This window comes from Sebastes fasciatus, unplaced genomic scaffold (genome assembly GCF_043250625.1).
Source record: "Sebastes fasciatus isolate fSebFas1 unplaced genomic scaffold, fSebFas1.pri Scaffold_57, whole genome shotgun sequence".
Taxonomy (NCBI): domain Eukaryota; kingdom Metazoa; phylum Chordata; class Actinopteri; order Perciformes; family Sebastidae; genus Sebastes; species Sebastes fasciatus.
The window spans coordinates 10,001-26,057 of record NW_027428245.1 but is presented as its reverse complement, the minus strand read 5'-3'; the positions used below and the strand labels follow the sequence as shown (position 1 = coordinate 26,057).

Genomic DNA, 16,057 nt, shown 5'->3' with positions numbered 1-16,057 from the left:
AACGATAGAATCAGATCGCTAACATCCTTTCTTATGCCAACGATAGTGTGACTGAGCTCTGAGCAGCGAGTATTGACATTTATATTATATATGTATATTTTAATTGTTCCCTCTTTTCAATGTGATGTTTTCTTTTGTTTTTTACAACACATAGATTAGGATTAATAATCCAGAGCGGGGGGGGGGGCTTTATTACAACCCGGGTCTGTAACTCAAGGTCCTCTTACTGTCTTTCTCTGGGGGAGGACGATGCTGAGTCGTCTCAGCAGAACCCGTCAGTAACAGGACGGGTTGAAAGCTCCAGACTCAGTCAGTAAAGAGACCAGAACTTCACATCTAATCATGTTAAACAACCTGATTCCATCAGTCCTGAAGACGTTGAGCTCCACAGAGAGACGCTGAGACCAGAGCTGAGGATTTAGAACAAACCTGCAGGTTAGACCAACGGACTGAAAGGGAAAGAAACAGTTTCACAACAACGACCTGCTAGCTGCACATCATCCCTTACGCTGTTATGTTTCCGTTAGCTCGGCTCACGATGCGTTCACTGTCCTTCACTCAAACATTTCAGTTTGACCTCCAGACATCAGCGGGTCCCGACTTTAATACGAACCAAACTCTGCTGTCTCAGGACACATTTTAGAGAACTGAAGTGGTGAAAGACGTCAAGCTGCCTTCAGATGGAACCGCTGTTTACAACCTGGGAAGACATCTTGGTTTTTGGTCGTCTCCATCTTGGTTTCGGTCCGTCTCCATCTTGGTTTCAGTTCGTCTCCATCTTGGTTTCAGGCCGTCTCCATCTTGGTTTCAGGCCGTCTCCATCTTGGTTTCAGGCCGTCTCCATCTTGGTTTCAGTTCGTCTCCATCTTGGTTTCAGTTCGTCTCCATCTTGGTTTTTGGTCGTCTCCATCTTGGTTTCAGGCCGTCTCCATCTTGGTTTCAGTTCGTCTCCATCTTGGTTTCAGTTCGTCTCCATCTTGGTTTTTGGTCGTCTCCATCTTGGTTTCAGGCCGTCTCCATCTTGGTTGCAGTCCGTCTCCATCTTGGTTGCAGTCCGTCTCCATCTTGGTTTCTGACCGTCTCCATCTTGGTTTCTGGCCTTCGGTTCTGGACTCTTCTTGTGAACACGGTAAACACGACCACATCTGAAGGCAGCATCGTCTCCTGCGTGATGAGTGAAATCAACAGTTATTTCTCGGGCTAGCCGTTAGGAACCGTTGGAGTCCGACCAGAAGGCTTCTTCTTCTTCCTGTGTAGACGCTCTCGTTAGGTTGTTAAACCAAAATGCATGAATTAAACTCAAAGGTTTACCGACTGGAAGCCGTTGGATGAATCTCCTGCAGGTTTAGATACCGTGGATAAATAAAGAGAATAATGTTAATAATGTTGAACAGAAGCAGAAGCAGAAGACCCGGGTGTGAATAAAGGGGGTCTGGTTCAGAGGAGACCCGGGTGTGAATAAAGGGGGTCTGGTTCAGAGGAGACCCGGGTGTGAATAAAGGGGGTCTGGTCTAGAGGAGAGGAGGGAGGACTGGAGGTTTAATGGCTTTAATGGTTGTTTTCTTTCTGTTTCGGGGAGCTGGGTGGGTATAACAGTACGAGGCCTCGTTCTGACTTGTGTTCGGGTCTCATCATATCTCACCGAATGTACAGAACCAGAATCAGATCCAGATTTCTTTACAGCTCAATCTGAGAAGCAGAACTTTCTTTGTGAGTCCATGTATTGCGAGGCCTCTGATTTCTGTAGATGTTTCACTCCATTCAATAAAAAAGAGAAAAGTGCTCGCTGCCTGTGTTTGTCTGTTGAATGCTGCTCTCAAGGACGCCGGCTCTCCTTCGCCTCGCCGCGCCGCGCGGCTGCCAATCAGAGGCCGGCGTGGGAGGTGTTGCTTTGTGCGGCTCCATCCAGCGAGGCAGACGAGTGGCATTGAAACATCGCCAGCTCCTCTCTTTTATGTGTAGGCCCATATGTTCCTTAGCAACACGGCCCTCCACATTATTACCTGCTCGGCTCTCCACATGAAGCAGCGGGAAGGTTAACGATGATGATGGAGACGCAGCCGGCCGGCCGGGGGCGTTACGACACGACGCCGGCGATGGCGCCGCTGAACAATCTGTCACGACCGACCGCAGGTGTGAAACTCTGTAGTAACAAACCACGACAACAAATCACACACACGAGGCGTTCAAGTGCTGCGTTACAACGACGACACAACACATGATGCTGTGTTCACGTCCCTCCGGATTATTGGCTCCTTATACATAAGAAATATTATAATAATTATAATCTATCTCTCTAGCTCTATCTCTCTATATTAAAAAATATCTATATAAAAACTCAATATTAAATAAATATCTAACTATATTAAAAAAATTATATATATAAAAATATCTATTAAATATCAACAGTATCTATATTAAAAAATTATTAAAAAACATTAAATTATCTATATAAATATATATATATAAAAATAATGTAAAAAAATCTCTAAAAAATAACTATAAAATAAATATTTGTATCAAAAAATATATTAAAAATATATAACTATTTAAAAAATATCTACAAAAAATATCTATATTAAATAAATATCAGCAGTATATATATTAAAAAATATATTAAAACATAAAATTATTAAAAAATATCTATATTCAAAAAATATCTATAAAAAATATATTAAATAAATATCTATATAAAAATAATGTAAAAAATCTTTATATAAAAAATGATATATATAATCATGTTCACTACGGAGGAATACATTTGATGATGTCACCAGGGTGTGAAGGGTTAAAGGAACACAAGACGCCGTCTGTAGTTCTCAGATTTATTGGACTTCTTTACATCGTACAACAGAAACGCTGCGGACCGCGAGGACCGCGAGGACCGGACGGCGTGGAGGCGTCGACCAGAAGAAAGCATGAAGAACGTTGAAGACGGCGAGCGTGACGCCGCTCCGCCGCCGTGTGGATTAGTACCGACTGCTCCTTTAAGATGAAGGTATGTGTTTGGTGGCGAGTTAAAGCGAAGAATAAAAAACATCTGTACAGAAAAAACTCAAATATTAAAACATAAAACAGTTCAACAGTCAAAAGTTACAATCTTCAAATAAATAAAAAGATCCACGTAATAAATAGAGATTACAATCTGTTACATTTTAATACGGGACGAGAACTCCTCACGGTAACCAAGCTCAGACGCCGGAGGACGGAGACCAGACGGTTAACGGGTTTACTGGTTTACTGGTTAATCAGTTACCTGGTAACCTGGTCTACTGGTGTCATGAAGCTGGTTAGAGACTGGAATAGTTCTTCATTAAGAACGTGGAATGATTAATCTGATGAGATGAGATGAAGATACCTGAATCAGGAGGTTAGATAACGCTACAAATATACGCTAAATTTTGGCGCCATTTTCCAAGGGGTCCCTTGACCTCTGACCTCCAGATGTGTGAATGTGAGAGGCTTTTTGTCTGAAAACTGGAAAGAAAGCCCGTTTTCTGATTATCACTGCAGCAAAAAGTGATTTTCAGCTCCGTTAAATATAAACGGTTAAATCTGGTTTAGAAGCTGCAGAAACATTTAGATAAAATCTGTATTTAAGGTTGAATTCACTAAAAACATTCTTAGTGACTCAATGTGACGAGATCGGCTTCCCTAACAACCCGAACCTCGTCACGGCAGTAATTATTCTGGTATTATTAAAAACGTCTCTTTATTCTAAACGCTGTCAGCTGATCGTGTCATGTGATCGTGTTTCCAGCGATCTGATTGGTCGTCGTAGTTTGAACCAACGATGACGCAGCTTCACGAGTTTGATCTCCGTCCCCGACGCCGACCTTTAGAGCTCAACCAGACTACATGATGATGAAGAGTGGACACATGATGAGGATGAAGAGCAAGCGGTGGTGGTTATAAGTGCAGCACAGGTAATAATCTATATGTGAGTGAGTGGGGGGGGGGTTAGTCAGAGTAAAGGGTTAATCAGGGCCAGCCTTCAGCCTTCAGTACACTCTGATCACAGCGACGGGACGGGATTGGTCGGTTAGATGATGTGTGTGGATATTTCCTCCTCCTCTTCCTCGTCCCGTCAGAGCAGGAGGGTCGTCAAGTATTGGAGAGGAATGAGGTCACTTCCTGTTAGAAAAGCGAGGCTCTCTTCTTCAGCTCGTTTCGTCTCCACAGAGAGAGGCGGTCGAACTCGGCCATCGGCATCCCGAAGAGCTGCAGGAACTGCTCCGTGGACAGATGTCTCTGAGAGGACACAGTCAAATTAAACTTTATGCAGAGTAGATGACGAGAGACAGTCAAATAAAACTTTATTCATCAAACGTCAAAGAATCGTCCTGAAAGTTCAATTCGGACTAAAACGAGAATTCTTATTGAACTTGGTGGTGTGAGTTTGTGACAGAGTGAGACGTCGCTGTTTTACCTCAACTCTGACACAAAGTAGAAATTGTAGTTTTCTGACAGTTGAGGTTTATTTTTAATATATTTATATTTATTTATTTATATAATATATATATTTCTTATTTATTTATATAATATATATTTTTTATTTATTTTTATATAATATATAAACATATTTATCTATTTTTTTATTTATTTATACATGTTTTCATTATAATTATTTATTGATATACATTTTTTTATGTATTTGTTTATATTTATTTATATATACTGTATATATTTATATTATGTATATATATATTTGTTATATTTATTTATTTAATTTTATTAATGTATATTTTTTTATTATATTTATTTATATTATATTTATTGTTATTATATTTATTTATTTGTATTATATTATATTTATTATATTTATTTATTTTTATTATATTATTTGTATTATTATATTTATTTATTTTATTTATATATTTTTATTATATGTATTTATTAATATTATATTTATTGTTATTATATTATTTATTTTTATTATATTATATTTATTATTATTATATTTATTTTTATTTTTTATATATATTTATTTATTTATATTATATTTATTGTTCTTATATTTATTCATTTTTATTTCTATATTTCTATATATATATTTGTATTATTAATTTCAGTATTTATTGATGCAGACTAATAAAACAGACTCACCTCCAGTCGAGTGCGGTCGACTCCCGGCGGCAGCTTGCAGCGCCCTCTGTGGGTCACAATCAGCGCTTCATAGGGAAGAATCTGAACAACACATCATCATCATCATCATCATCATCATCATGTCCTCATATATCATTAAAAATAACAGGAAGAATTATTATGTATTCTAGTACAGTATTCTATGTATTCTATGTATTGTAGTGTAGTGTTATGTGTATAATGATGTAATGTAGTAGTATTGTGATGATGTATTGTAGTAGTATTGTGATAATGTATTGTAGTAGTATTGTGATGATGTAATGTAGTAGTATTGTGATGATGTAATGTAGTAGTATTGTGATGATGTATTGGTAGTATTGTGATGATGTATTGTAGTAGTATTGTGATGATGTAATGTAGTAGTATTGTGATGATGTAATGTAGTAGTATTGTGATGATGTAATGTAGTAGTATTGTGATGATGTATTGTAGTAGTATTGTGATGATGTAATGTAGTAGTATTGTGATGATGTAATGTAGTAGTATTGTGATGATGTAATGTAGTAGTATTGTGATGATGTAATGTAGTAGTATTGTGATGATGTATTGTGATGATGTATTGTAGTAGTATTGTGATGATGTATTGTAGTAGTATTGTGATGATGTAATGTAGTAGTATTGTGATGATGTATTGTAGTAGTATTGTGATGATGTAATGTAGTAGTATTGTGATGATGTATTGTGATGATGTATTGTAGTAGTATTGTGATGATGTATTGTAGTAGTATTGTGATGATGTAATGTAGTAGTATTGTGATGATGTATTGTGATGATGTATTGTAGTAGTATTGTGATGATGTATTGTAGTAGTATTGTGATGATGTATTGTAGTAGTATTGTGATGATGTAATGTAGTAGTATTGTGATGATGTAATGTAGTAGTATTGTGATGATGTAATGTAGTAGTATTGTGATGATGTAATGTAGTAGTATTGTGATGATGTATTGTGATGATGTATTGTAGTAGTATTGTGATGATGTAATGTAGTAGTATTGTGATGATGTAATGTAGTAGTATTGTGATGATGTATTGTAGTAGTATTGTGATGATGTATTGTAGTAGTATTGTGATGATGTAATGTAGTAGTATTGTGATGATGTAATGTAGTAGTATTGTGATGATGTATTGTAGTAGTATTGTGATGATGTAATGTAGTAGTATTGTGATGATGTAATGTAGTAGTGTTGTGATAATGTATTGTAGTAGTATTGTGATGATGTAATGTAGTAGTATTGTGATGATGTAATGTAGTAGTATTGTGATGATGTATTGGTAGTATTGTGATGATGTAATGTAGTAGTATTGTGATGATGTATTGGTAGTATTGTGATGATGTAATGTAGTAGTATTGTGATGATGTATTGTAGTAGTATTGTGATGATGTAATGTAGTAGTATTGTGATGATGTATTGTGATGATGTATTGTAGTAGTATTGTGATGATGTAATGTAGTAGTATTGTGATGATGTATTGTAGTAGTATTGTGATGATGTAATGTAGTAGTATTGTGATGATGTAATGTAGTAGTATTGTGATGATGTAATGTAGTAGTATTGTGATGATGTATTGTAGTAGTATTGTGATGATGTAATGTAGTAGTATTGTGATGATGTATTGTGATGATGTATTGTAGTAGTATTGTGATGATGTATTGTAGTAGTATTGTGATGATGTATTGTAGTAGTATTGTGATGATGTAATGTAGTAGTATTGTGATGATGTAATGTAGTAGTATTGTGATGATGTAATGTAGTAGTATTGTGATGATGTAATGTAGTAGTATTGTGATGATGTATTGTAGTAGTATTGTGATGATGTAATGTAGTAGTATTGTGATGATGTAATGTAGTAGTATTGTGATGATGTAATGTAGTAGTATTGTGATGATGTATTGTAGTAGTATTGTGATGATGTAATGTAGTAGTATTGTGATGATGTATTGTGATGATGTATTGTAGTAGTATTGTGATGATGTATTGTAGTAGTATTGTGATGATGTAATGTAGTAGTATTGTGATGATGTATTGTGATGATGTATTGTAGTAGTATTGTGATGATGTATTGTAGTAGTATTGTGATGATGTATTGTAGTAGTATTGTGATGATGTAATGTAGTAGTATTGTGATGATGTAATGTAGTAGTATTGTGATGATGTATTGTAGTAGTATTGTGATGATGTAATGTAGTAGTATTGTGATGATGTAATGTAGTAGTATTGTGATGATGTAATGTAGTAGTATTGTGATGATGTATTGTAGTAGTATTGTGATGATGTAATGTAGTAGTATTGTGATGATGTAATGTAGTAGTATTGTGATGATGTAATGTAGTAGTATTGTGATGATGTATTGTAGTAGTATTGTGATGATGTAATGTATTAGTATTGTGATGATGTATTGTGATGATGTATTGTAGTAGTATTGTGATGATGTATTGTAGTAGTATTGTGATGATGTAATGTAGTAGTATTGTGATGATGTATTGTGATGATGTATTGTAGTAGTATTGTGATGATGTATTGTAGTAGTATTGTGATGATGTAATTTAGTAGTATTGTGATGATGTAATGTAGTAGTATTGTGATGATGTATTGTAGTAGTATTGTGATGATGTAATGTAGTAGTATTGTGATGATGTAATGTAGTAGTATTGTGATGATGTAATGTAGTAGTATTGTGATGATGTATTGTAGTAGTATTGTGATGATGTAATGTAGTAGTATTGTGATGATGTATTGTGATGATGTATTGTAGTAGTATTGTGATGATGTATTGTAGTAGTATTGTGATGATGTATTGTAGTAGTATTGTGATGATGTAATGTAGTAGTATTGTGATGATGTATTGTGATGATGTATTGTAGTAGTATTGTGATGATGTATTGTAGTAGTATTGTGATGATGTATTGTAGTAGTATTGTGATGATGTAATGTAGTAGTATTGTGATGATGTAATGTAGTAGTATTGTGATGATGTATTGTAGTAGTATTGTGATGATGTAATGTAGTAGTATTGTGATGATGTAATGTAGTAGTATTGTGATGATGTAATGTAGTAGTATTGTGATGATGTAATGTAGTAGTATTGTGATGATGTATTGTAGTAGTATTGTGATGATGTAATGTAGTAGTATTGTGATGATGTAATGTAGTAGTATTGTGATGATGTATTGTAGTAGTATTGTGATGATGTAATGTAGTAGTATTGTGATGATGTATTGTGATGATGTATTGTAGTAGTATTGTGATGATGTATTGTAGTAGTATTGTGATGATGTATTGTAGTAGTATTGTGATTATGTAATGTAGTAGTATTGTGATGATGTAATGTAGTAGTATTGTGATGATGTAATGTAGTAGTATTGTGATGATGTAATGTAGTAGTATTGTGATGATGTAATGTAGTAGTATTGTGATGATGTATTGTAGTAGTATTGTGATGATGTAATGTAGTAGTATTGTGATGATGTAATGTAGTAGTATTGTGATGATGTATTGTAGTAGTATTGTGATGATGTAATGTAGTAGTATTGTGATGATGTAATGTAGTAGTATTGTGATGATGTAATGTAGTAGTATTGTGATGATGTAATGTAGTAGTATTGTGATGATGTAATGTAGTAGTATTGTGATGATGTAATGTAGTAGTATTGTGATGATGTAATGTAGTAGTATTGTGATGATGTATTGTAGTAGTATTGTGATGATGTAATGTAGTAGTATTGTGATGATGTATTGTAGTAGTATTGTGATGATGTAATGTAGTAGTATTGTGATGATGTAATGTAGTAGTATTGTGATGATGTAATGTAGTAGTATTGTGATGATGTATTGTAGTAGTATTGTGATGATGTAATGTAGTAGTATTGTGATGATGTAATGTAGTAGTATTGTGATGATGTAATGTAGTAGTATTGTGATGATGTAATGTAGTAGTATTGTGATGATGTATTGTAGTAGTATTGTGATGATGTAATGTAGTAGTATTGTGATGATGTAATGTAGTAGTATTGTGATGATGTAATGTAATAGTATTGTGATGATGTAATGTAGTAGTATTGTGATGATGTAATGTAGTAGTATTGTGATGATGTAATGTAGTAGTATTGTGATGATGTATTGTAGTAGTATTGTGATGATGTATTGTAGTAGTATTGTGATGTATTGTGATGATGTAATGTAGTAGTATTGTGATGATGTAATGTAGTAGTATTGTGATGATGTATTGTAGTAGTATTGTGATGATGTATTGTAGTAGTATTGTGATGATGTAATGTAGTAGTATTGTGATGATGTAATGTAGTAGTATTGTGATGATGTAATGTAGTAGTATTGTGATGATGTATTGTAGTAGTATTGTGATGATGTAATGTAGTAGTATTGTGATGATGTATTGTGATGATGTATTGTAGTAGTATTGTGATGATGTATTGTAGTAGTATTGTGATGATGTAATGTAGTAGTATTGTGATGATGTAATGTAGTAGTATTGTGATGATGTAATGTATTAGTATTGTGATGATGTATTGTAGTAGTATTGTGATGATGTAATGTAGTAGTATTGTGATGATGTAATGTAGTAGTATTGTGATGATGTATTGTAGTAGTATTGTGATGATGTAATGTAGTAGTATTGTGATGATGTAATGTAGTAGCATTGTGATGATGTAATGTAGTAGTATTGTGATGATGTAATGTAGTAGTATTGTGATGATGTAATGTAGTAGTATTGTGATGATGTAATGTAGTAGTATTGTGATGATGTATTGTAGTAGTATTGTGATGATGTAATGTAGTAGTATTGTGATGATGTAATGTAGTAGCATTGTGATGATGTAATGTAGTAGTATTGTGATGATGTAATGTAGTAGTATTGTGATGATGTAATGTAGTAGTATTGTGATGATGTAATGTAGTAGTATTGTGATGATGTAATGTAGTAGTATTGTGATAATGTATTGTAGTAGTATTGTGATGATGTATTGTAGTAGTATTGTGATGATGTATTGTAGTAGTATTGTGATGATGTAATGCAGCGTTGTAACGGCTGTAACCGACCTTCTGCTCCAGGATGCTCGGCAGAGAGTTCCCTCGGTCCATCCTCTCCCTGCGACCGTCTCCGTTCTGCACAAACAGTATTCATATTATCATATTATAATATTATAGATTCATTATTGATGACTTTATGGAAGGTTTTATATATATATAGTTAATATCTACCAACAGACTTTAATTTATATATATAGTTAATATCTACCAACACTTTAATTTATATATAGAGTTAATATCTACCAACAGACTTTAATTTATATATAGAGTTAATATCTACCAACATATTTTAATTTATATATAGAGTTAATATCTACCAACATATTTTAATTTATATATAGAGTTAATATCTACCAACAGACTTTAATTTATATATAGAGTTAATATCTACCAACATATTTTAATTTATATATAGAGTTAATATCTACCAACAGACTTTAATTTATATATAGAGTTAATATCTAGCAACATACTTTAATTTATATATAGAGTTAATATCTACCAACAGACTTTAATTTATATATAGAGTTAATATCTACCAACATATTTTAATTTATATATAGAGTTAATATCTACCAACAGACTTTAATTTATATATAGAGTTAATATCTAGCAACATACTTTAATTTATATATAGAGTTAATATCTACCAACAGACTTTAATTTATATATAGAGTTAATATCTACCAACATATTTTAATTTATATATAGAGTTAATATCTACCAACAGACTTTAATTTATATATAGAGTTAATATCTACCAACATACTTTAATTTATATATAGAGTTAATATCTACCAACAGACTTTAATTTATATATAGAGTTAATATCTACCAACATATTTTAATTTATATATAGAGTTAATATCTACCAACATATTTTAATTTATATATAGAGTTAATATCTACCAACACAGCGATGATGTAACGATGATGTCATATAAACAGGAGACGGGCTCACCTGAGCTGCTGCAGAGACGAGACGACGGGACGAGGACAGGAAGACAACAGGAGACCAGAGAGACAACAGAGAGCAGATTAATAATGTGACTGTGAACTAAAGTTTAGTGTTTTTTATCTCTACTGATGAACGGAGAAATGAATCTCCATCAACTGTTGAACAGAGTTCCAGATGTTCCATCAGACGGAGCTGAGACGCTTCACATCTGATTATTAAACATTAAACATTATATTCATTAATACTCAGTTCTCCAACCAGATGTTCTGTATTTATACTGTAGGAGACATTACGGCTAGTAGACAGAAGCAGTAAAGCAGGACCAGGTGATGTTTGACTCGTACCTGGTTGTTCTTTATCTGCGTCGGTAGAGAACTCAGCTGACTGCATCTGGAAACACAAAGTTCAGAATGAATCACTTCAACATCACACTCATATTAGATATATTTTATAACTTCAGACATTTTAAATGATGAACATCCGTCTGTCTAACATGTCCAGAACCAGAAGAGAGGATTCATTGACCTGTTGGGAGGAAACCAACATCACACTCATAGTTAGTCTACCGCTGGTTAAACCACCGAGAGCCTCCGGTCACATCATCACTACGTTACCCAGAATGCACTCTGTCACTTACTCTGGTCAGGCCTGGTCCGGAGTGGGACGGAGACTTTGATGCACCTGCAGACAAACCTGCAGACAAACCTGCAGAGAGACAACCAGAGAGACAATCAACCAGAGAGACAAACAGAGAGACAATCAACCAGAGAGACAAACAGAGAGACAACCAACCAGAGAGACAATCAACCAGAGAGACAACCAACCAGAGAGACAATCAACCAGAGAGACAAACAACCAGAGAGACAATCAACCAGAGAGACAATCAACCAGAGAGACAAACAACCAGAGAGACAATCAACCAGAGAGACAAACAGAGAGACAATCAACCAGAGAGACAAACAACCAGAGAGACAATCAACCAGAGAGACAAACAACCAGAGAGACAATTAACCAGAGAGACAAACAGAGAGACAACCAACCAGAGAGACAAACAACCAGAGAGACAATCAACCAGAGAGACAATCAACCAGAGAGACAACCAACCAGAGAGACAATCAACCAGAGAGACAATCAACCAGAGAGACAATCAACCAGAGAGACAAACAGAGAGACAATCAACCAGAGAGACAAACAGAGAGACAACCAACCAGAGAGACAATCAACCAGAGAGACAACCAACCAGAGAGACAATCAACCAGAGAGACAACCAACCAGAGAGACAATCAACCAGAGAGACAATCAACCAGAGAGACAACCAACCAGAGAGACAATCAACCAGAGAGACAATCAACCAGAGAGACAACCAACCAGAGAGACAATCAACCAGAGAGACAATCAACCAGAGAGACAATCAACCAGAGAGACAACCAACCAGAGAGACAATCAACCAGAGAGACAATCAACCAGAGAGACAATCAACCAGAGAGACAAACAGAGAGACAACCAACCAGAGAGACAAACAACCAGAGAGACAATCAACCAGAGAGACAATCAACCAGAGAGACAACCAACCAGAGAGACAATCAACCAGAGAGACAATCAACCAGAGAGACAATCAACCAGAGAGACAAACAGAGAGACAATCAACCAGAGAGACAAACAGAGAGACAACCAACCAGAGAGACAATCAACCAGAGAGACAACCAACCAGAGAGACAATCAACCAGAGAGACAACCAACCAGAGAGACAATCAACCAGAGAGACAATCAACCAGAGAGACAACCAACCAGAGAGACAATCAACCAGAGAGACAATCAACCAGAGAGACAAACAACCAGAGAGACAAACAACCAGAGAGACAAACAACCAGAGAGACAAACAGAGAGACAATCAACCAGAGAGACAAACAGAGAGACAATCAACCAGAGAGACAAACAACCAGAGACACAAACAGAGAGACAACCAACCAGAGAGACGATGTTGACATCAGATAATAGACCTCTTTATAAATCTGGTCTTACTGGTCTTGGTCTTACTGGTCTTACTGGTCTTGGTCTTACTGGTCTTACTGGTCTTGGTCTTACTGGTCTTGGTCTTACTGATCTTGGTCTTACTGGTCTTACTGGTCTTGGTCTTACTGGTCTTGGTCTTACTGGTCTTACTGGTCTTACTGGTGTGCATGTGTGTTCTGTCGGGCAGTGACTGCGTCTTCCTCCTGAATTGAACTCCCTTCTCTTTCTCCTCCTTCAGGATCAGACGACCCAGATTGGACTTGATCTGGATCCACCACAAACACAGAAACCATCAGTCAGTACTCCTGGTTAGTAGTACTCCTAGTACTCCTAGTACTCCTAGTACTCTGTAGTACTCTGTAGTACTCTGTAGTACTCTCAGTGTTACTCACTAACCTTCTCCAGCTCCTGCTCCTGCAGCGTCTCGGCGTCCCCCGTCAGGTCTTCAAACTCGTCTTCCTCCTGCAGCTCCTTCTTCTTCCTCCACTCGATCTCTACCAGAGGTCATCCTGAAGGTTAGTGCACGCTACACACACACACCTTACCTCAGTGTGTGTGTGTGTGTGTGTGTGTGTGTGTGTGTGTGTGTGTGTTACCCATGGCAGCCAGCGAGGGGGGGCAGGGCCAGTACTCCGTCTCGATCTTGGACGGCAGGTTGGGATCTGGAGGCTGAGCTGCTGGGAACTTCGCTGACTGGATGACTCCTTCCACATGTTTGTTAACATCTGCAGAGACAGACGGAGGGACATCAGGAGGACGGAGGGACATCAGGAGGACAGACGGAGGGACATCAGGAGGACGGAGGACAGAGACAGCACAGTGATGAAGGTGAAGAAGAGGAGCTCACCTTGTTTGTAGATGGGAGGTTTCCTGTAGATGTTGGCTCCGTTATCTGAAAACACAGTTAAGACTCAGTACGGAAGTCCAACGCTGCAAAAACATAAACCTTTAATTCAATTTAACTTCAGTCCCCAGAACTATTTGGTTCCACTAACGCCTATTGTGACTCCCTTTTGGGGACAGGTCCCCACACTGTTGGGGTTCAGACTTGGTTTCAGGTTAGGGTCCCCATGAAGGAATGAATGTACGTAAATCAGGACCCTTCAATGACATAAACAATGTTTTGTGTGTGTGTGTGTGTGTTGGTTTTGGTATACTCTTGAGGACCAACTATTGACAAACAACCTTTTTTGTGAGGACACTTCTGGTTGTGAGGACCTGTGTGTGTGTGTGTGTGTGTGTGTGTGTGTGTGTGTGTGTGTGTGTGTGTGTGTGTGTGTGTGAGTGTTACCTGGTCTGTGGAAGTGCTGCTGGCTGGCGCTGATCTTGCGTCCAGCCTGCAGTTGCAGCGTTGATCCTCCAGGAGAACCACCGTCTCCTTCACTCTCCGCTCGGCGGGGCTTCACCTGGATAAAATACAAACAGATAATTATGAGTCTGATTAACCCTTTAACACCCACCGTCCCACGTTAGCATGCTGAGAACCGAGAGAGTTGTTCATGGGGCGGTTCGCTAGCCTCAGTTAAACGTAACAAAACGGGTAAATAAATATGAACAAATCGCCGCTTGCTGACGACAACATGGCCGACAGCTGAACCACATGCTGGACCAGAGAGGCTGCAGCCGTCTGAATAGAGACGCTTCCTGTTCTCACACTAGAGGCATTGAAGGTCACATTTTAACTGTGACGAACACAAAGAAGTGATTGAAACTCCAGAACTGGACCAGAATATGAAGACATCAGTTGTTTTTTCAGAAGGTCTGGGTCATAACCGGCCGCTGACTCATGGAAGACTCTGAGCGGGTCAGCGAGGGTTCGTCTACTGTATGAAACACTGTTAACCACCACAGTGTGAACTGACCACTGAGTCCAATGTTATGTATTCAACCTCTAGTCTACGGTACGGTTCTCACCGGACCAACGCCGCTAAAGAGAAGTCAGGGTGAAATGATGTAAATCTGACTAAACCTTCTCATTAGTTGTTGTTTTGGTCATCATCAGATGAAGGCCATGAGATGTGAGTATAATAATATAATTATAATATATAATAACTACTCTTACCTCAGGAGACATGGTGGGAGACGTGGCCGGAGGAGACAGAGATCGCTGCAGATCACAGAAACACAACGAGGACACGTTAACACCGACATCATCCAACAGAACGACAGAACAGAACGACAGAACGACAGAACAACAGAACAACAGAACAGAACAACAGAACAACAGAACAACAGAACAACAGAACAGAACAGAACAACAGAACGACAGAACAGAACGACAGAACGACAGAACGACAGAACAGAACAACAGAACGACAGAACGACAGAACGACAGAACAACAGAACAACAGAACAGAACAACAGAACGACAGAACGACAGAACGACAGAACAGAACAACAGAACGACAGAACGACAGAACGACAGAACAACAGAACAGAACAACAGAACAACAGAACAGAACGACAGAACAACAGAACAAAACGACAGAACAACAGAACAACAGAACAGAACAACAGAACGACAGAACGACAGAACAACAGAACAAAACGACAGAACAACAGAACAGAACAACAGAACGACAGAACGACAGAACAACAGAACAACAGAACATCATCCAACAGAACAACAGAACAACAACAGAACAACAGAACAACAGAACAACAACAGAACAACAGAACAACAACAGAACAACAGAACAACACAACAACAGAACAAAACAACAGAACAACACAACAACACAACAACAGAACAACAACAGAACATCATCCAACAGAACAACAACAGAACAACAGAACAGAACAACAGAACAACAGAACGACAGAACAACAGAACAGAACGACAGAACGACAGAACAACAGAACAAAACGACAGAACAACAGAACATCATCCAA

At 37.0% G+C, this 16,057-nt stretch overlaps 1 protein-coding gene and 1 pseudogene across 8 annotated transcripts in view; one reads left to right on the top strand and one right to left on the bottom strand.

Annotated features, from left to right (window-relative positions):
* The window catches only part of LOC141763835 (serine/threonine-protein phosphatase 2B catalytic subunit beta isoform-like), an 11,920-nt pseudogene extending 10,138 nt beyond the window's left edge, over positions 1-1,782 (top strand).
* A 1,029-nt stretch (positions 1,783-2,811) lies between these two features.
* LOC141763836 (dematin-like) overlaps positions 2,812-16,057 on the bottom strand; it is a 20,282-nt gene continuing 7,036 nt past the window's right edge. For 4 of the 8 annotated variants that reach the window (XM_074628597.1, XM_074628596.1, XM_074628598.1 and 1 more), the window contains 12 exons: positions 15,228-15,272; positions 14,457-14,571; positions 14,013-14,057; positions 13,762-13,890; positions 13,562-13,659; positions 13,325-13,430; positions 11,790-11,857; positions 11,497-11,542; positions 11,108-11,163; positions 10,204-10,269; positions 5,107-5,187; positions 3,596-4,251 (listed from right to left, as the gene is read on the bottom strand). In XM_074628597.1, coding sequence (XP_074484698.1) covers positions 4,138-4,251; positions 5,107-5,187; positions 10,204-10,269; positions 11,108-11,163; positions 11,497-11,542; positions 11,790-11,857; positions 13,325-13,430; positions 13,562-13,659; positions 13,762-13,890; positions 14,013-14,057; positions 14,457-14,571; positions 15,228-15,272 — 969 coding nt within the window. In that variant the 3' untranslated portion in view covers positions 3,596-4,137. Of the gene's footprint in view, positions 3,498-3,577; positions 4,252-5,106; positions 5,188-10,203; positions 10,270-11,103; positions 11,164-11,496; positions 11,543-11,789; positions 11,858-13,315; positions 13,431-13,561; positions 13,660-13,761; positions 13,891-14,012; positions 14,058-14,456; positions 14,572-15,227; positions 15,273-16,057 lie in introns of those variants that run through there. The other 4 variants (XR_012593176.1, XR_012593175.1, XM_074628594.1 and 1 more) reach the window with 4 other exon arrangements.